This window comes from Ischnura elegans, chromosome 5 (genome assembly GCF_921293095.1).
Source record: "Ischnura elegans chromosome 5, ioIscEleg1.1, whole genome shotgun sequence".
Classification (NCBI taxonomy): Eukaryota; Metazoa; Arthropoda; class Insecta; order Odonata; family Coenagrionidae; genus Ischnura; species Ischnura elegans.
The window spans coordinates 90,927,698-90,949,176 of NC_060250.1; the positions used below are offsets into that span (position 1 = coordinate 90,927,698).

The 21,479-nt window shown below is 39.3% G+C and overlaps 1 protein-coding gene across 2 annotated transcripts in view; it reads left to right on the forward strand.

Annotated features, from left to right (window-relative positions):
• The window catches only part of LOC124159251 (catalase), a 57,443-nt gene that overhangs the window by 24,667 nt on the left and 11,297 nt on the right, over positions 1–21,479 (forward strand). The window contains exon 1 of one of the 2 annotated variants that reach the window (XM_046534932.1): positions 17,860–18,036. The exons of the other annotated variant lie outside the window; for it this stretch is intronic. Coding sequence (XP_046390888.1) covers positions 17,875–18,036 — 162 coding nt within the window. The 5' untranslated portion in view covers positions 17,860–17,874. Of the gene's footprint in view, positions 1–17,859; positions 18,037–21,479 lie in introns of those variants that run through there. 2 annotated transcript variants of the gene reach the window in all.

The following is a 21,479-nucleotide window of genomic DNA, read 5'->3' on the forward strand; positions in this document are numbered from 1 at the left end:
GATAACGTGGATATTTCTGTGCCGTTTTTTTTACCTCATATGTTTATATGTGAGCTGAATGTTTATAGAAAGCGTGGAAGGATTATTAAACTTCTTCAATCTAGGGTTAATCGCCTTGTACATAAGTTTCTATAATCTCCAGATGTTACACACAGCTTTAAAATGAGATGAAAACTACTCCTGTAGTCAAAAATTTGTACCATGTGTGACATATTGTTATAGTAGCCATATTGTTTTTTAGGAGTTGATAGCACCCTAGGGAACAAAGTAATCCCGTGTAATCCGTGAAAATCTAAGGAAATTTTCATAACGCTGAAAATTTGACACCTTGGTTTTAATCGGTTTCGTATTTTAGGTTGGAATATCTTGGTGACCATTCCTTTGGATTTTCTTTTTCCAGATTTCTTGCCACGCTGTTTGCATTTGTTAGCCGCGCGTATTATTTTCCCGATCCATCTTCTTGCTTTCCATTTACATACAAGTGAGACAATAGTGTTGTGGAAAATGATGATTTAAAACTCATTCACTATCTTCTCCCGTGTCGTTACTGAGTTCACCTTTTCGTGCCCTTTCCTACGAAAGTGTTATTATTGGCAACACAGTACAATTTACTGCTGACATTTAATGTCTGCACGAGTTCATGCACGTGTTAAAGGACGGAAAACGCGGCAGCTTGTAATTATGCGAAGAGAAGTAGTGATCCTTAATATTGCCTGCGTTCCTGGCACGTGAAAATGATCGCGGTATTCCGGTTGTAGACTCCAGAAAATAACTACTGTCCCTTGTTTCTGTAAACCACGATTACTTTCGTTCAATGTGATTTATTCCTTTAAAATTATTTATGTGAGAAAAACTCTTATTTTGTGAATGTAAGTATTTTTCGTAAAGCCTTGTGGATTTAAGTACGTAAAATAAGAAATCTAGCCGTGTACCTATTGATTAAAATTCAATACGTATTGAAAAAGAAGTGTTTTTCCTACTCATTAATGAACATTGGCAGATAATGACATAAGTGCCGATGAGATACGATAAAAGTATCTTGTATAATTTTCTTTCGACAGAATATGTCTTCCTAAATACGACCATAAATCTTCGTGACATCCGATTACGATAATACTATGTCGACGACTCAGATAAAAGAAACGCAATTATGTAAAATCGCTTCTAGAATGAACGTTCAGTTATCATCGAAAGTCTCCTTGCTTTCGTGGAATCGGTGTTCTGATAGTGAATGAATACAATAGTTTTCCCTCATGTGCAATAAAATTTGTGGTATACCTCCGCATTATTCGCGTAATCTAGTATGCGCCGGATGCTGCATGCGTCAGAAACCAATTTTGCTAGGTCATTCGGCGGATTCCCTCTTTTTTCTCTATTTTTTTCCAGAAGATTGGAATTGCTGGAGTATTCCAGGTTTTCGAGGTTAGAAATTCTAGAATTGAAAATCCTGGGAGACTATTTTAATCGGACACGGAAACTTTGGGAGTTACGCTGGTTACGCGGTAAAGATGGGGTACAAAATTTGTGGCATTTCAGCATTTTAATATTATCGCTATCAAATACATTTTATTTTAATTTTGAGTTCCTAATACTTGTTTACTCTTTATGCAGTTATTTTGCTTCAAAAATCTATTCGTTCTATGTGAGCTGTCTTGGTTCGTAAGATGTCTCCTCTGTCAAAGAGCGAGCTTCGACCATTCTCTAAATTGAAGCTCCCTTAAATACATTGACCTCGAAGGATGCACTTCCGTAGTATACACGTATCCCTCGTAGCGGTCACACGTAAGCAGGTGACCTGAAGCACAGCTATCGTTTTAACGACCTTGAGCCTGACCGTAAGACCTCCACTAATGCTCTGTACCGCTACCCTAATCCAATCATATGGATTGGTCACCACTGATCAGATTAAATAGAGGTTGATGAACATTTTCGAAAAATTAACCGATAGTTAGTATCCCAATGACCACCAATTTCTAAGCTTATGTCAATGACGGAAAATAATAATGGAGAACAATGTCTTGAGTGAAAGGGATATTCACGATACACGTAGGATCATAATTACCAATCAAAGACAACCAGAGTGAAACGAATCGAGGAAATTACTTTAAATAATCTAAAAGCAAGTATATATCCCATCCCTAAAGCCGGTTTCTGATGTAGGTGTTAATCAAAATGTGATAACAGTCATGTAAAGATAGCAGAAGTATGCCAAATTGCTTTTCTATTCAATTTAACTAAAATATCAACAAAATTTTGAGGAAATAATCTCCTTGTCTCAATAAATCAATGAAAATTTATCAATGCTAACACTATCACATTGTTTCTTGGAGAGCTTGTGAAATTTTTCCTGGCTGCTCGGGTAATACTCGGTTGTTTCCAGTTTCACCCATGAATTTTAGCTTAATGAATTAAGTGACAATGGAAGCTCATTTTTTGTTCTTATTGCGTGTACAAATACTTGTATTTCAATGCATAAATAGCTATAGACTTACAAATGTGTTCATGTATGTAAATTAAATTTAAAAAGAGGAAAATTTTTATGCTGACAAGCATAAAACTATGACCTCACTTCATTGGGCTGCACAAAACTTTGGGATAATTGTCGGCTTGATTCCTCTCGCGAAGTTTTCTCAGAAAAAATAGATTTTTGAATGCCTCGCGGATTAGGAAGTCCAAGGCCTCCGTGAACAATAGCCCAAGGTGAAGGATTAATCCTTGAGATTCACCTTTTAACGCCCTCTCAAATCAGCTGTCAATACGGAATAATGATTTTCGAACCCGATCAGAGGAAAAAAACTAATCTCCTTTATCCTCTTCAAGTATGCATTACATTGGTAGGAATGCATGGAAGCGCTGTGTTCGTGATTGGAGGCACGTACGCCAGCAATGTGCCAGCCGTCGGGTGAAAAAGAAAAGAAATAAAGATTCCTCTGGCGACGTGGTTTGTTTCCAACTTGCCGAGGAGTGCTGCTCTGAGTCCCACCCAGCAAGGGGCCCTCAGAGGACCACACTTGCTTCACTCCGCGAAGAGTACTTCCACAAACCAGTTCTCGTTCTGGCCACCGCATTCCTTGAGATCGGAACTTATAGGACATAGGATCTATTTATATTCCGAAATAGCAATCATAGGAACCCTGAGCAATGGGTTCGACTATAATCGTACCAACGAAATAGATCATTTGGCCGCTAACAAGTCAGCCAATCAGCGATGACCTTAGATACCCGATGGGCGATTGAATTAATCAGGAGATTGCGTCAGCATTATTAATTTTTCATTGGTTTGTTGAGAATATGAGAATATTTCGTCAATTTTTAGTTGATTCATTAATTAAATTGCTTAGGAAAGTAATTTATCATACTTCGGCTATCTTTACGTGCCTGTTTCTACATTTCGTTTAACATCTGCATCAGAAACCGGCCGTGAGAATGGGATTTCTATTCGTTTTTATGATTATTTAACGTATTTTTTATATTCCGACGTGAAACAAGAATATACCTTGCCCTCTCATTTTGTTCTACACGTTGTCGTAATTATTAATCCTCTAACTTCCAATAGAATTGATCTCGTCGTAAGTACTCTCACCGACTAATGTTACATGTAAATTGGTTTTTCTGACATCGTAGTGGTCGTAATGCAATTCACACATACTTACTTAATGTCATTGTGCAATCGGAGGGACATAAACATGAAATGCCGAAATTTGTCAGCATTAAACGTAAAATTTGCTTTTTAAAAGTGATTTAAGCTGAAATGATGCATGAGCTAATGGGTTCTTGTGGTGGAAAACTTCCGTGTATTTGCAATTTAAAGTATATTTCGTCTTATAAAGGCTGAATAACTAAACCATCCGTGGTAAATAACCAACCACTCGTCAGAATTCGTGAGAAGCGTAAGGCTCAGTTGATTGTTATTATTTGAAGATGATAAATGCGGACTTACCATTGTAAAACAATGCATTTTACTTTGCCAACTATTTTATAAAGCTTGTAATTTATCGTGTGGGTTGCACTGTAGAGCACAGTGGTATTTTTGTCCTAAACAATATCAGTGGTGGGTGATCGAGGCCCGATATTCTTCGAGAAGAGTCTTTTTATTTTATTTTATACTCGTTAGTAGTGAATCGTGTAATCGATTAAAACAGAGCTGTGAGAGGAATTTCTGACAAAAATTTATTAATAATGACATATAATGAGAGAATTTAAAACTATTTTCCATGTGGAAATGTAGTTAATTAATTGAACAAAATTATGTCTGGATATTATATTGTCATCAGGAGCAATTGTGCAAAATTTCTAGCCGATCCGACAATAGGAAGTGGGTTAAAAATTATTTACATAATTCCATCGATGAAACGGAAAGCGTGTAAAAATGGAAACGTTTCGTCGCCAGGGTACTGCGAAAGAGCAGCAGTAAGTGCCACTCGCGAGATTTTCTATTGGTCATGCTGTGGCTGGGATCGCTACCGTGCTGAATCATGATACGCCAATGTTTGCCGAATTTCTTTCGGACGTGCGATTACGAAATTATCTTTTTCCCTTTGAAAAACAGTGGAGTCGGAGTGACTTGACAAGTATTTCGATCAATGAAGCTGCTAAAAGACCACGGCCTTCCCAATGAAGGTCGATTTTGAAATTTTGGGGTGGGGCTGGACTTTTTTTAACTCAGCACGCAAGTGCGCGAAACCTTATTCGCTGGGTGAGAGGAGGAGTTCCAGTTCGTTGACCTACACCTCCTGCGATTTGCAACAAGAGTTTGAACGGTCCGGGTTTTCGTGGGCGTGTGTCGGATGGGGACCTTCCATCCAGCGGTTAGCGCGTTCGACTCGTGGTGCATTTGATAAACATATTACCCCACTCTCTTGCTAATCAAATTCATCTGTATTTCTAAAAATGAAAGTAGTTGACATTTAAAATGTGGTACTTTTTGTTTTCGTGCGATTTTCTTTAAATTTAAGGTGGCTTTCCTGAATCCACGAATATTACAAAAGAGGATCCCCAAGTCGGCACGTAATGTGTTGTCACCGACCGCGCATTTAAATGGGTTTACAAAAGCCGCCACCCGCGTCGCTGACGGACAAATTGATCCGAGTTTCACGGGGAAATAAGGTATTATTAGGGGTGTCAACCGAATTTGATATTTATGATGATGTGATGTACAAAATTCACTTAGCACTTCAATGCTATTCCTTGTATTAGCAAAGACTATACCGAAAAATATTTGAAAAAAGTGGATCGCATTGCAATCATCACCACGCCGCGGACAATTTTGAAAACCGTTTAAAATGAGACCGAAGTGGCACCTGACATGAGCCTTCTGTGGGATGGAATCGGGCCTCCTCTATGCAGTCCCTCTGCTTGAATCTATGACGAACTGTTTGACGAAAAGTAACTGCCCGCATTCCTACCCGAAATGTTTGAAATTTACATCCTTGTGAATTAGTCTGGGGAGAGCTCAATCCTCTCCTATCCAAACCAACTATCGGTTTAAATCATTGAGAGAGTTTCAGAATCGGAAGAAAATTAATTATGTATAGGAAGGCTGAAACAGGTTGTAAAATTGACGGAATCAATCCTCTGCCGATAAATTTATCTCTATGCTCTAATAATTGTTGTTTTTGACTTCGCTGTCGATATTTTCGCTTATTGCCCCACGCCTTTGATTGGTATTCGAAATCAGTACGGTAAACCGGCAATTCTTAAGTACTAAAGGGCAACTCGAGTGCAGTGTGAAAAATATATTGTATGGTAGTGGCGCTTTCTAAAAGTACGCAGTAACCTAAAGCTGAGGCTAACATTCGAATTGAAACTTCGGAAACCTTAACCCTGAAACTTTTGTATTACATTGGGAAAGAAGAAAAATATTAAATGAAATGATTTAAAGATTTTATTCAAATCGTGACACTTTAACATCGTTAGTTTTAAAGTGATTGGCAATGTTGTTAGCTATGGAAATAAACAATGCTAAGATGAGCGCTCTCGCTAGAATCAGCCTATCAGACCCATTTGACCAAATAAGCGATCTCGGATTTCGCCATTTCATTATTGGTCACTGGTATATATGAAGTTCCGATAGGCACTGCGATCGGGGTTTTCGCCAAAATATTCCCGTCTCTCGCTCAGTTTAAAGGCCGTTTTACACGGGGCACAATTTGATATGTTTACCTAGGCGCAGTCCAAATTGCGTCGTGTAAAGCGGTGAATTGCTAGAACGCATGCGAGAATGCATGGACGTGAGATGGCAGAATCGCCCCTGTACTAATTTCGTTCATGCATTCGCGCAATTCCACGCCATATTGAGAAAGAAATTCAGTTATAACCTGCGCAGTTACGTGCGCCATCGTAAAACGGCCTTAACGGTCCTTCGATGGACAGAGTACTTAATGGATTACTTTATCGAAATATCATATAGGCTGTTTCCTCTGCAATTACTTGTTGGTCAAAATTGTCTACAAGTGGTGGCTATCATTTTAGATTCAAATGTTTTATTTTATGAAAATGTAACAATGCCGTCTCGTTTATCGTGACATTTCCAAACTGATGACAACCCATCGAGGAGCGAATTTAACGATAACGAGCATCATTCTTCATATGTGGCGAATGATATGACCATAAAGATAAGATCGTTCTCTGGTTGCCAACTCAGGAAAACTGTGAGCTGAGAGAATCGCCAGGAGTAAACAAGCGTATGTGTACGTTTCCTCTCAGAATATTCCGGAGAAGTGCTAAAAACTCAGTTCGTGCATGATATAACTCTCATCGTATTCCCCATAAACGCGTAGGCTCGACCACTTAGGCAAGTTACAAAAATGGAATGGAGGGTGTAGGCCTTTTGCATTACGTCCCTTTAGATTCTTTCCTTTTGACGACGGAAAAAATACGAATGAGGACAACGGCTGAGGAAGAATTTGAAAGGGAAATGTTCCTCAGGCCACGATGCGGAGCACAATGCCTGCTTGCCTCTTTTCAGTATTGGAGTTGTGCGAGTTCTTTGGTTGTCTTTTACTGGGTGTCCTATGACGCACCTATTGGCCACGGCTAATAATACGCTGGAAATTGATTTGAGCAAAATATTTACGTAGAATTAAATTGATGGAAATGAAATTCGCTGGTGCTAACTCCTTTTTCACAACTCTTTAATTTGAAAAATATCATTCTTCTGAATATTTGCTAAGGTTTGCTGATAATAGTACATCAATTTGTGTGCCACGTGTGCATTTATAGTGGCACGATTGAACAGAAATTGTAATCAAAATGAATGTGTCAGTTATATTCCAGTTACCTCCCTCTATAGTACCTTTAATATCAAGTTTATCGAGCGAGGATTTCGAGGATTTAATAGTAAAAATTTAATGAATTTATTTTTATATTTTTATATATTTTTATATAAACCTAAATTTTCATTTTTTTCATAAATCTGATCTTTATAGGACACAAGTTTATCATTAAGACACAAAATAATTTGGTACTTCTTTCTCGAGTCTGTAGAGATTGTGGGTGAGTCAATACCCCGAATTCTTAAATTTAATCTATGACTTGTTTTTTACAGCTTCTCGTGGAAATTTTAGTTTGCTTTAAAGGCACAGTTTTCTAAATCATCTCAAAAATATTGTTGATATTGATCTCTACGTAGATTCTAGTTACATAAGGTTTTGACAGGTTTCGAATTTAGCAATTTTTTGATCAAGAGCTTATCACTGGAATCCAACTGCCGATAACGCTTCTCTGTGCGACGTACGTTATATTTTTAAGATATAATTTTGCTCTTCGAAATGTTTTCTGGGACAGTCATCTGCTTTTCAACGTTGAAAGTATAAGTGAATTAACATGTCTTGGCAATGTTAATTGCCAATTTATTTCGTAAGTAAATTTAAATATCTTTGCAATTTAAACTGCCAGTACCTTTTCGTGTACTTTTTTTTCAATTTGACTTTCGGCGTTCAGGTTTTGAATGTAGTCGTTGCGAATCGTCTCTTTGGTAGGTAGAACTGCTAAATTGAGTTTTACACTATGCCTTTTCGTTGTTCACCCTCGCTAATAAACTCTCGTATGCAAGAATTCATCTGAGTGTATCCAATTCACGCGTTCCCCTTCTTTGAGTTGGCCTGATACCATCATTGACTGGCGATTGAGACTTAACACGACTAGATTACTCTTGCGAAATCGAATGGAATTTATGCTTATTGAAATATTTCATGCAATTTTACACGAGATAAAATTAAACCCGATCCAGGTGTCAATTTTGATCAACCATCACCAGGTGATCTGACGATGATTTGACAACTGTCATCGGAATTCTTTCCGTTTCGTGGAAAATTTCAACGTGGATACTAGAAATCTCTGGCTCGCCTTAGAACTACGAGGTTACTCCTACTTAGGCATTGGTCGCGAGCTCATCACCGGCATTCCGGTCAACTCGTTTGGCGAAACCAGTCTGCAAAAGAAATAAAAAGCAATATCCTTTGAGTTCGGATCTTCAGTGGGAACAGAATTTGTTCCCTCTACCGACTGAAACGACGTGTGAAATTCACGTGTCACTAGGGAGTTTCTTCCTTTACCACTTGACTTCCAAGGTGCGTCGTTGGTCACAAAGGTGTCTCTGAGAGTTCTTATGAGAATGGGCGTCATCAGATTCTAACCAAGGTTCCCTATTGCTACTTTCATTGGGCTACCTTAACACTGGTCTAAAGGAATTGATAGCGTAATTACCTGTGACATATGTCGTGTTGCTTCAACTCCCGATTTCTTTTATTTCTAGGAAAAAAAAACACTGAAAATATATTAGAGTCATAGAGCACCACACTTTTGACGAAAATACGTAAACTTAATTTCTGTAGCGGATAAATGTTAAACAACCTACTTTCATGGGATATAAGTACAGGTTTAAAAAAAATTGGATTGTGATAGTTATAAAGATCGCAAAATAAAATGAAATCGCATGAAAACAGGCATTAATGGATGACGTTGTTTTTATAAGCCGTTGATTAGTTATGATTATTTATTATGACTTAACAAACAAGTAATCTATAGTACAAGTGGTCTGTAGGAAATTGCTGTTTCCTAAATTTGAAATTAAGGTTGCACTGTTGGAATTATATATCGGCCTGCGAGTTAATTATTAACGAATCTTTAACCTCATAAGTTTAAGACATTCCTCAAACATATGGTGAGATGGAAAATCGCAGGCATCGTTTCCCTACGTGGTAAAAAAGCTTTTCAGTCAGCATTCGAAATACCTATGCTCCTTCTAGGTTTGGTAGGAGAAGACTTAACCTTGTTGCCACCTAGGTAGAAAGCTCAGTAAATTTATAATAAAAATTAATTTGGTACCCGATTTTCATATTGTGTGGGTGACAAACACTTTGACTATGCTACTTAATCTTGAACAGGTTCAGTGGGTAGATCGCGTCGATTCTGACCAAAGGATCCTGGGTTCAAATTTAGAGTGAAGTCTTAGGACAACCCTCAACCGATATCCTTCAGCTGCGATTTGGTGGATGTAAAGGCACTGACAGTGGCGCCGACTCCATGGGGCCTGAGGGGGCCCGAGACCCCTCAAAAATTCGTTATGGTGAGAGGAAAAAATGTGTCAGGCTTGTCGATTTTCCCCGGAGTGTCCAGGTATCGATATTCGAGTTATTAGGGCTCTAATGTTTATCATATGACTCTTCTAAAATTCTTAAAAAACTTAAAACTCACTAATAAAATTTCCCGGGGCAAGATCCCCGGTTTGGGCCCCCCAATATTTTTGTAAGTCGGCATCCCTGGGCAGTGACCCTCTTATACACACGGGATGGGATGATATATATGATGGGATGATGGCTTGAATGTTGGTTTCACAATCCGTAAACCCGTATTCAAATCCTGTCAATGGCGGAGACCCCTAGTTGAATACTATGTGAGGGGCACTTCAAGTGCAGTACTCCGCCCTACGGATGGGACGTTAATCCGTGATCCCCTTGGCGCTTTTCGTTAAGAGCAGGCTTAATCTTGACGCACGCCCCGTGTCCCTCCCCTTCCTTCGTTACACGAATGACCTGAGCTGTCGGTCGCCTCCTGGAAATACTTAACTCTTCACATGCCTGTGGCTTAGTACGAGGTGAGCCCTACCCTCGTCTATCCAAATATACCTTTTGGTAGGAACACCAGTGAGAATGTGCATCTTATTAGTACATATTATTTATCATTGGGAGCAATGAAATCCGAAAATGGAGCATATCTGCTTATAGACTTCATATCCCTAACAAAAATTCCTTGTCGGTTCTCAGTTAAACAAGGTAAGAAATTCATCTGTTTAGGCCTCGAACAGGTATGGAACTGAGTTTTCTGTTTGGAACTTGTATTGAACGTGGGCGCGAGAACAAACTGGTATTATCATCCATACCTATTCCCAATTGTTTCCATGGAAACCATGTTGCATACTGCTATGGGTGGAGTTTTAGGGGGGGAAATCCTGCCACCCACACTAATTTAATCGGTAATTTGTCCGAAAAAAGTACGAAACCTGTACATTTATGTGCAGTGAAAACTAAAACATAAATAAAATAAATAAATTTTAGTCTGAGATACTACTTAAAATGTTGTCTTCAGAAGCTAATTCAAACAAATTTTCTAGGAAAACTTAGGGGCTCTTGAATACCTCTCTTTCAATGGGGGTGTTCCATAGTCACTATAAAATCACCAGTAAAAACCACCGGCGGGGTTGCTCACCCTTTCCCCCCATATATAAAACTCTAAACTTCGCCCATGCATACTGACAAATTCCTATCTGAAATTTAATTTTGATGGGGATGTTTTCGAGAACCATTACTGATTTAATTGTCCTCCAATAGCTAGACCTCTTTCACGATTTCACTCTGCCGTCATCCGACTCCGGTCGCGGTGGGCGTGGGTGATTGGAGGAGAGAGCATTGCCCTGGCTTGCCATTGAATATTCTCTCCCGTTGCTTTGGTCTCTACCTCCGCGGGCCGTCATGTCGGTGAGTCCCTTGCATGACCACGTGGCACACCGGCTTGCGTCCACGCCTTGCTGCTTAAAAGACGACTCGATCGGTGCTGCCGGCTGACCTCTTTCGAGGCAGCCACCTCTCTCCTTCTCTATTACAGTCGTGAGACTTACATAACCTTCAACGGTGTATGTACACACGTTCTCTCTTGAGAAGCTAGTGCTTTTTGCTCCAGTGGGAGCAATAGACTCCCTCGCTATCGTCCAGGTTTAATGAACTTGACTAGGAATGGTGTCATCTCTGTCGTTCTGGTTTCGGAAAAATACTTAATTGGGAGTAATAGGGGGAAAAAGACAAAAGTGCCGCCAATATCGATCGGCGGGTATATAGGCTTCCTTTTCAGTGATTTTTCTATTTTTGACCGGCGAGGGAAATTAAAACTAAGCAAACCTTTTCCATTTTTTTTCGTCGTCCAAATAAGCGACGGGTTTGCTCGTGTTTTTCTTTGCCTGAGCGTTTATCGAGACAGCCTTAACTCCTTGGAATTGAGGTGCATAATATGGCTTGATGTGCACATTGGAAGTGTTCCTTGATTTCTACCTTACATGCCTTAACGAAACGACAGCTCTAGGATTCCCCTCTCTAAGTATCCTACGGATGACCACAGAAAACTTTCTTTTGAGAGAGAAAAAGACAAATCGACAGGCAGATTCCATGGGATACACTTTTGAATGCAGTTAGTTCATATTATTAGGTCAAGTCATATTAGTTTTACTAGGAGTAACGAGCTCATTGTCAGAACACTTTAAGTTGCATTGAGAAGGATATCAGTCCTTTGAGATGCCGTTGACAGCAGGCTAGAGGGGAAAAATAGTAGGCTTATACTGAGGCAGGATTAAAAATTGCTAAAACATCCGGTAAAATGACTTTAAATGGAGGCAGCGTTCACTACTGATGGAAACTGGTTATAAAATTGGAGAATAGGAGGGTGATTGTTGTAAGAGCTGTGATTATGTGACACCGAGTTTGTATATAGACAACTAAATAACGCAGTGGATAACAGAGAAACCAACTGCATCGATACTTTTCCTGGTCAAATTTGCGTTCTTTTTATTAAAATTTTTACTTCATACTAGCATTTGAAGAGTATATATGTATAACGGTTGCAACGAAAAAGAGTACCCGTTTTTAAGTGTTCGAGCGAAGCACCAACTTTGGTTAGCCATAAATTGGAATAAAAGTAGGTAATAGGTAAATGCATATCTTTCCTATAAAAGATTAAGGCTACAGTGATTTGTCTGATGCGAACTAAGACCTATATCAATTTTGTAATGCGCGGATTAAACAGAACTGAAGCTTCGGACAGTTTCGTTCTTGGTGTCTATTGTATTGGGTATGTACTGGTTTCCGTCTGGAGACTACTGTCCTCAAATTTTCAGAGGATAGAGAAGGAAGGAGTGGAATGAGATAGGAGCACATTCCTGGACTTTAAGGATTGAGAGATCAAGTGCGAAGCATCGAAGGAAGGGAGTGTGAGAGGGAGATAGCGGGGAAAAGAAAGGCACTAGAGTTAAAAAGAAGGTTACTTTTCAAGGATATCGAATTCACCACCAATCTGGTGACCTGCATAAATTACGCTGGGGGGAATGTAGGCTGGCGATGTTCCTACTCAACCTTTCTGATGAATGACCGTGTTTGATTTTCCCTCGTCTCGTTCTTAATTGTGAGAAACCATTTTTTTTTTAGTAGAGCGATAGTGGCGGCTTAAATTTTGTTGGATTACTTTTCTCCCACATAGCACCTTTCCGTATGGAGTTATATTTTTTGTGTCACTGACCTATCGTGTACGAATGTCTACTGATGATTCAATTAATCTATGAATATTGTGTCACTTATAATTCTTTTAAAAATGTGCTTTACCCGAGCTAGGGTTCTTGCCCGAGCTTAAGCAAATGTGAATACCGCTCTCGTGTCGTTGCGCAGCCGTTCAAATCATCGGTCATTTGTTATTTCATGAAAACGGAGTTAAGCGTGAAGAAAGTTTTATAGAGCTATATTGCCCTTTTAGAACGGTTGTTAAACAACCCGGCATGTTATTTTTATGGTGGCTGTGACCTTATGGGCTTGTATGGAAAGTAATCCTAAAGGCCGATGGACGTTAATAAATAAAAGCGAAAAATCGACATCAGGGAGTACTAAGCGTGATATTCCAGTTCCCATGCTGAAATGGTTCAGAAAACAATAATAGCGCAGAACCTGGTGAAAATAGTGGGTTAAACGCCTTGCGGTTCGGTCGATTTTGAATTACCATTAAAATTTGTGCGAAAATTTTGGAATCCTCTTCTGTCTTGCTCAAAGATAATCGAATGAATCTGGTTCTCATAAATTTATTTGAGAAATAATACCCCTAGACTGGAAATCGAATCACGGACCTTATTGTCTCTTCGGACCACTTCGCAGACCAACTACTACGCTATCCAGATTCCTGAATTACACTGCCAATTGTACCGAGGCCCTATTGTTTATCTTGTTTCATTTTACAGCATTTTCAGTATTTTGTGTACTTAGCTGCGATCGGGGACGGTGATTATCTTCGTTCTGAGGTGTTGCAAAACATACCCGCCGTTTAAAATTTTCTTTTTAGAGGCAATAAAAATCATCTCTAATACACTGTCCTTAAAGTTATTATCAGGTCGTAAAACGTTCTCAAGTTTGTTTTCATCGTGTCACGAATGATTTGAATGGGTGAGGATAAGCTTAACGCGTGTCAATTATATAGGGGTCATGAACAAGCAGTTAGGTAATCGCTATGCTGGTATGTGGAAAACGCCTTAGGCACCCAAATAGCAATTGGCAAGCTCAGTGGTTTGTGGAATGCTTACGCTAAGTTCCGGAAGACTCGAGTAATCCTGGGAAGTATGCTGCTAAGCGATCTATATTTTTTAATGTATTGAACCCCAAATGAATTCTTGAATCCCTTTTCGTTGTTGCATACCAGGGAACTATTTAAATACTTCAGAATTCTGTTGTTTAATCATGTTATTCCTTTTGTAATGTTAGTTAAATGAAACATGCAAAATTTCCTCTGACTTTATTTTAGCACGACGCTTTTCGCTGTTACAACACTTGAGAATGTCGTTGTAACAACGAAACGGGTCGGGCTAAAATACAATCAGAGGAAATATTACAATGCTTCATTTAACTAATATCATAAAAGGAATGAAATTATGATCCTTATATGCTGAGAACAGGGTCGGTTGAAGCCTCTGGGAATCCTCAACTTGGCGCAAATTTTAAAACGGGAAATTGCTTATAATTCGAATCTGGCGATAATGCTCGAGGTCGTTATAATAAAGGCTCGTTTTGCTTTTATTAGCATAAAAATAAAGAGTTAAGGCAATGCCATTCGATTCTTTGGAGTTCAGAGTGTGTGTCCCCTTACTACAGTTTTAAATCATTTGATATATTTGGATGAATTCATATCTCAAATCAAAAAAAGAATCGGGTACTATGAAGTTGGTACCAAAAATTAATAGGGTACCGATAGCAGTAGGGAGACAAAAGAAAATTTAGATAGTAGTTTGGGACGGTTGTACCCAGTACTGTAGTTGGGCCGGTACGGCTTACCCCCTAAAATCCAAACTCATAATAAGCGTAACAGTTAACTAGCTTTTTAAATCTGTAAAAAAATAGCCCTACTGTAAATTGTCCAATGGATTTTAGAGAGAAAAATCGGAAATGATTATTTACTTGTTCAGAGTTATCTCGTGGCAAAACTTGGAACTAGTGTAAGAGTGGGAGTTTGACAATTCAATCGCGGCCGGAAGCATCGCTGTTGGCATTTTTTGGTGAGTACCGCCCAAATGTTTTTTCCAGCTACAGCACTGGTTGTATCAAGAAAGTGTGCGACATAAATTTTCCGTCGATGGACCTTATATGAAAGGAGTGTTTTTTTTTCTTCGTGCGGGCAAATGAAGGGAATGGAACCTTAAGTGTCACATTGAGAGGAGAGAATGGCGTGGGAGGAAAAATGAGGTCGAGAAAACCATGTGTGAATGTAGTGGAGGGGAATGTTCTGAATTAAGACTAATAGATGCCGATGAACTGGATATCTGATATGCCGATGGACTGCATAGAAATTGGTTATACTGAAATGACGCGTGCATGTTTTATATCATGAAGGGATCAGAATTTGTGCTGATATGATGATTATATGTTCTAGTTTATGCATTTATTTTACTGGGCTTCGTTGAGAATGTATATTGCGAGGTTTTGAGTAAATGCTCTATTTTATGTATAAATTTTACCAGGCTTCGTTGAGTGCGAGGTTTGTCAATTACTTTTACTACAAATAGATAACCAGTCTGTTAAAAAAAAAACTTCTGCGAAAAATAGATATCGTCATTTAAAAATCTAAAAGCGTGAAATACGCACTCCAGGAGTTGCAGGAATCTTTCGATTTAGGCAATTAAAAAATAGGAAACCACCCTATTGTTCCGTCCTCCTCCCAGGGTTATCGAGAGACTACTCACGACTCACACGATCTATCCATTTGACCTTCATCATTCTTCTACAACACCACATTTCGAAAGCTTCTAGCCTTGATTTCTCCGCTAACGCCGTCATCCGTCCCTCGCTACCATAAAGTAGCATGCTCCAGTGGCAAGTCCTAATAAATTTCTTCCTAACTTCAACACTTATATTTCCAGTTTTCTAAGATTCCCCTATTTAAAGAACCACTATTCGCTTGGGCTGTTCTTTTGATTATTTCCTTCTTGCTTCGCCGATCGTTGGTCACTCGGCTACCCAAGTAGCAAAGCTCCTTCACCTCCTCCAGTTTGTGGTTTCCTAATTTCGGGATGGTCTTTGCCTCTACTCTTCTACTGCAGATGAATAATTTTGTTTTGTCGTAATGTTTTCCATCGTTAATAGAATTTTTTTCAGCTCTCCCTTTGCCTCTGCTATGACTGATTTGTCTGCTATGACTGATGTATTTGTCATATGCAAATCGTAGCAGGATAGTCTTTTCACTGTGGATTTATTCACTCCTGGCTCTTTCTCTTTTATTTCCTTCATAGCTTTCTCAATGAACTCACTGCCTATTCTGTACGTCCTGAAAATGTGGACATATTATCGTTATTTAAAAAAATAATACATCTATTAAAAAAAGGAAAATACTGCTAGGTAATTTGCTCTCCATCAAGTCCCGAAATTTCTGAACCCAGTTTTTTGCTTTCGCCACTTGGGCTGCACCTGAGCCTTATGATTTTCTGTGCCATTGAACCGCAAGAGGAGGTGTTTAGGGTGAGTAACCGCTTGCGGTTTCGGCAGGGGATCCTCTTTCAGCATGTAAGTAGACGTTCCTTGAGCGTGTGAAGTAAAAATGTCACTCAATGCAAGAGGGCGTCAACTTCCCATGATAGGTATGTCAAGTGAACCCTGCGGTTGACTGAAATTCATTCGCGCTCGGTCACCGTGTGAATGCGTGGAAAGGGTAGAACTCGATAGGTGTGGGGAGGAAGATAGAAAATATTTTACTCTTCGATCATACTAGTAATGCAAGCTGGTGATATCCTGTAAATACAATAATAATCCGTTGTGTGCTATACGAATTCGATAATATGCTCTCTTACTAATCGTTATCAATTATAGATTATGATACGATTTGAACATGAATGAGATCCCCATTTTTTTCATTTTACTATTCGATACCTGCTTCTTGAGCTATCCGCCGCGAAAATTCGACCTTTTGCCGATAAGTTGATGACGTCACGAACTCATGCCTAGCGTGACACCGTGTCTCTGCCATTTCTCGGTCCTGTGAATGGGTCTCGTGTGTTTCGTTATTTTTCTGCATTCAGTACAACGATTCCTTCCCCCAGTTGAAGGTTCTTCCCGATGTGTGAATGAACGATGTCATTAATTCGTGAAAAGTGGGCGACTACTTAAGGGCTTCTTTCATTATTAACTTATGGGGAATGGAAAATGAGGAAGATTTTTTCTTCCGTCATAACTTATCTCTACCGTTCATGTACCGAATTCTTTCACTAAATTGCTATTTCGGAACTGAGTGAACAACCCCATCAATTTTAAGGGTACTGTTAAGCGTAGCCTTAGAGCAGTGTAATCGCCTTTAGTTCTGTTGCAAGTATACGTCAGTTAACCTCCATGGAGGCTTTATGACATTAAAATGAATTGATCCTATGTTGCATTCAGGTATTATATTCGATAATTGGTATAAACATGGCTATGTATGAATGATGATTCTGTAGTGCATACCTGGAAACTTCCCACGAAAACTGCTGTTTTTAAGTTTTTTTTATTTGAGGAAGTGAGTTGGTACTTCAGTCATGTTTGGTCCGTAGTTACTAGTAATTTCGTACTAATTGATGAGGGCTATTTGTATTGGTGTCATGTTGGTTGTAGTACATTTAGGATACTTTTATCTTGATTCCCTTCGTTTCACTGACACTTATGAAAGAGTGTCTATGAGGGAAACTGTTACGCGCAAAGGAGAGCTACGTAAATCAAATTCTATACCCTAATACGAGATAACTTTGCACATGTATATATCTACCAGAAATTGTGTATATTTATCGATTCATTGTCCGATAACATGGAATGAGAAGTACAAACAAGTGAACTTAGCAGTTAATTTAGTGAATTGTAGACAGATAAAAGTTAACGATGTTTCCATTATTTTTAGCTGTTACTATGCTAGATGCTAGTGTAAACAAAGGTTGTCTCACCACAGCAAGAATGTTAATTTAGCCTTGGTAAGCTATCAAATTCAAATTGTCACCGCAAACGATCTCGAAAAGTAAATTAATTCAACCTGAGAGTTAATTAAACGGGGAACAAGAATTTCGGACAATGAGTCGCAAAATACATTTAATGCCTCCCTCCCCCAATAACAGTTTCGAATCTTAAGATGCCTCGTGGGAGACCAGGTAAACGGAAGAAGGATAACTCAAATCAGGAAAAAGTTAGTGGAAAGAGAAGGAGATGTGATGAACACAGTAAGTTTTCCTCTTCGATTCCATCGAATGAGACGCCATCAACATCATCGAGAAAAGCAAGGCACGAAGATAAGGTGAGCGCATCGTGAGCGGGTGTAATCATAGATTGTGATGGACATCTCTTTTAAAATGTTTTACCGTCTTCATTTAAAATTTCTGTCCTCACATTTAGTGGGGAGGACCTTCCAATGAGTCGTGAGAAATCTTCAGTGATGATCTAAAAGTATAGGCAGTGTAGTGTTTTGTTCATTAGTGAAGTAGACCAAGGTCTCAACAGCTTTTATCTAAAATTCTAAGGTTATTGGCTTGATTAATGCTAATATTACTTACGGTCCATGTTACGTTACCACAATACTCTTTAAATTTATGAATAAAGAATTGTTACAGTTAACTAAGAAGGTGCTGATTGACTTAGATTGACTTAAGCCCATTGTACTTTGAAAAACAACGTCTACTGCTGGAGGGTAGGATCGTAAAAGAGGTATGCACTCTTGTGCTTAACTTGGTGAAATATGCGTATTTTTGTGGTGTGATAAGTATATTACTAACATGAGGCTAGAAGGTGCAGTACGTGATGTGAGTACATTCTGTGTAAAATTCCACTGAAATTTTGAGGTTAGTAATTAAATAGCTATCTGCGCGTTTCATTTTTATATTTTGCTCGCTTAATATTTTCAGCCCGAGGTTAAAAATTTTAACTTTGCCAAGATCCGAAATTTTTTTAGTAGCGTAGTCGGCCGTCATCTATAGATGTCGCTCGGCCTTAAAGTGTTAATGCGAATTTGAGTACACAACTTGGTAGGATATGCTTTACTTTCTGGATATCAGCCCATGAAGGATTTATGAAACGTAAAAGAATCGTCATTTTGATGCTTTTAACGAGATTCGTTTGGCGAATTGAATCGGCCACGTTTGTTCTCATACTCATCATGTAGCTTGATTTTAAAAATTTCCTGTGGATTCCCTGATTGGGTGTTCGACGGTCGAAAACTTTTAGACGAATCTCCCAAGTAGTGGATTTGACAATTATTTTTGTACAAATTTAGAATTTAATACTTAGGCTAAATTTGAAAAAAATCGGGAGTGATATTGTGCTTGCTTCTTTTTCGTAAGTTGTTCGAAATTTGAAATTGTCCATAGCTTGGGAATTGGCGATGCCGCTGACTTGTTCAAGACATTTCTTAACCCTACTCGAGACCGTTTAAATTCGAATTCGTTTCTGCCGAAAATCTTGATTCAGTGGCGTATTCTTTTTATATCTAGACAGAATTCCTCTCTCGGCACCTCATACTCAGCGATGAAGCGTAGAGAAAACTTTCGGATACCTAGGCCCATCTGTGTTATCTATCGAATGGTCAAAGATCACTAGCGATATTTTCTTAGCTTGGGGATATCTTGATGGATTGATAAAGCGTGCACTTTATCTCGAATTCCAGTGGGCTCTTTTATACCAGGCTCATAATACTCTCGTTATCCTTAATCGTCGTTCCCAAGATTTTGAGGCTTCTTCAGTGATGATCCAAAAATATAGGCAGTGTAATTATGTTCCTACATGAGGTAGACATAAATCTGAACAGCTATTCTCTAAAATATGGAGATTGGCTTAATCACGAGTATTATGAAAGAGGATCCTCAAGTCGGCCTCTAAAAGTGTTGTCAACCACGGCGCATTTAAATTGGTTTAAAAAAGTCGCCACTCGCGACGCTGACGGACACATATATCAGAGTTTCACGAGGAAATAATGTATAATTTGGGATGTCAACCGAAATTTACATTCATGATGGTGCGATTTATCAAATTCGATACTTTTCAAAGCTTTTCCTCGCAATTACTAACATTAAAAATCAAAATATTGGAAAAAGCGGATCGCATTGCACTCAATACCACGCCGCGGACATTTTTTTTACCGATTAAAATGCGACCGAAGTGGTAACAGAAATCAGCCTTCTATGTGATGGAATCGGGCCTCCTCTATGCAGCCTCCTCGGGCTTAATTGATGCAAATGTTACTTACTGTCCATGCTGCGTTACTAGGATACTTTGTGCTATGATTCTATAATACGTTGAAATAAATAATTTTTTCGTCGCGAATAGCACGAAATTTAGACGACGGATTGAAAAACGGGGTCTATTTTATTTCTAACCGTATCATATTCGATAGCGATGAAAAAATGGTGGTCTAGCTTAACCATCCTTCTGTGCTTCCTCTAGACGTGCCGTCTAATACCTGACGCAATAGTTCCAAACGACCCTAACTTTCTGGTTCCAATATCCCAGCCATCCCTGTTCGATCGTCTCCGTAAAGCCTTCAAATCGTTGGACTCCCAGTCGTGCTAACTCGACCTCATCCGCACCTCCTGAATACGCCCCCTTTTCAATTCTCCCTCTTCAGTTATGCCATGACCACCTAGATACTCAGTATGCATCTCAGTGTGATACTCAGTGAGTATCTAGGTGGTCATGGCTATGCCCACTGTATCCTCTCTTTTTAGCTTTATTCGGTTAATTCCGACGTATCTACTGTTTCACGTGTTGGCATTTCCTTTTTATATTTCCTTGATACCATTTTTTGAGCATCCGTAGAAAGATGTAGATTTTGACCTGTCTTCACATTCATAATTTATGGTGTTGAGTAGGTGCAGCCAGGCTTCCGGGTTGTCCTCCGCGTCGATTCATCTTCGTGACGACAGTTTCGTTGGCGTCTTCAGGTTTGAAGTGTTGAATGCAATGCAATGTTTCATCCAACACTTCAAACCTGAAGACTCCTGCTGCAACACCGGCGAGACTGTCGACCCGAAGATTGATCGGCACGGAGGACAACCCGGAAGCTAAGTTGGGCCTACTAGGGCATTTCGAGGGGGCGACCGACAGCCAAGGTCATTCGCGCCATGACGGGAAGGTGGAAAGAATCCCGGCGTCGGCATTAGCCTGCTCTTAACGAAAGGCGACAAGGGAACCACGGATTTATGTCTGATGCGACGGAGTGGAGTGAGGACTTGGAAGTGCCCTCTACAAGGCACTCAAGCAGAGATCGGGTAGCCTCTGAAAAATATCTGCCGCCGTCGGGAGATGCACCCGGCTTGACTGGGTGGGAAGCGGGAACTCTAGCGACCACACCAACCCGATCCCCTTCACGTAGAAGCTTTCTTTGTTTAAATGATTTTATAGTGCAAAATAACTCACTTTGTAATGTTATACAAAACTTTATTATTCCAACCTTGAGTTATTTCGTATTGTAGACATGTGGTTCCACCAAGTGAGGCCTGAACGCTTTATGTATATATATTCAGGCAGGGGCGCAGCTAGGACTTAAGGCTGGGGGGGTTTAGGTGCAACTAATACCAGGGTGTGTGGGGGTATGGAATACCCACCAGGATAAGCGGTAGGTGCGAGATTAATAAATTGCGGCATTTTAAGATAAATGGTTCAAAATGGTAAGTTTTACGGCTTTCAGAGGAATATTTTTATTAATCCTTACACTATTCTATTAGTAATATCAATCCAATTAAGTAAAAT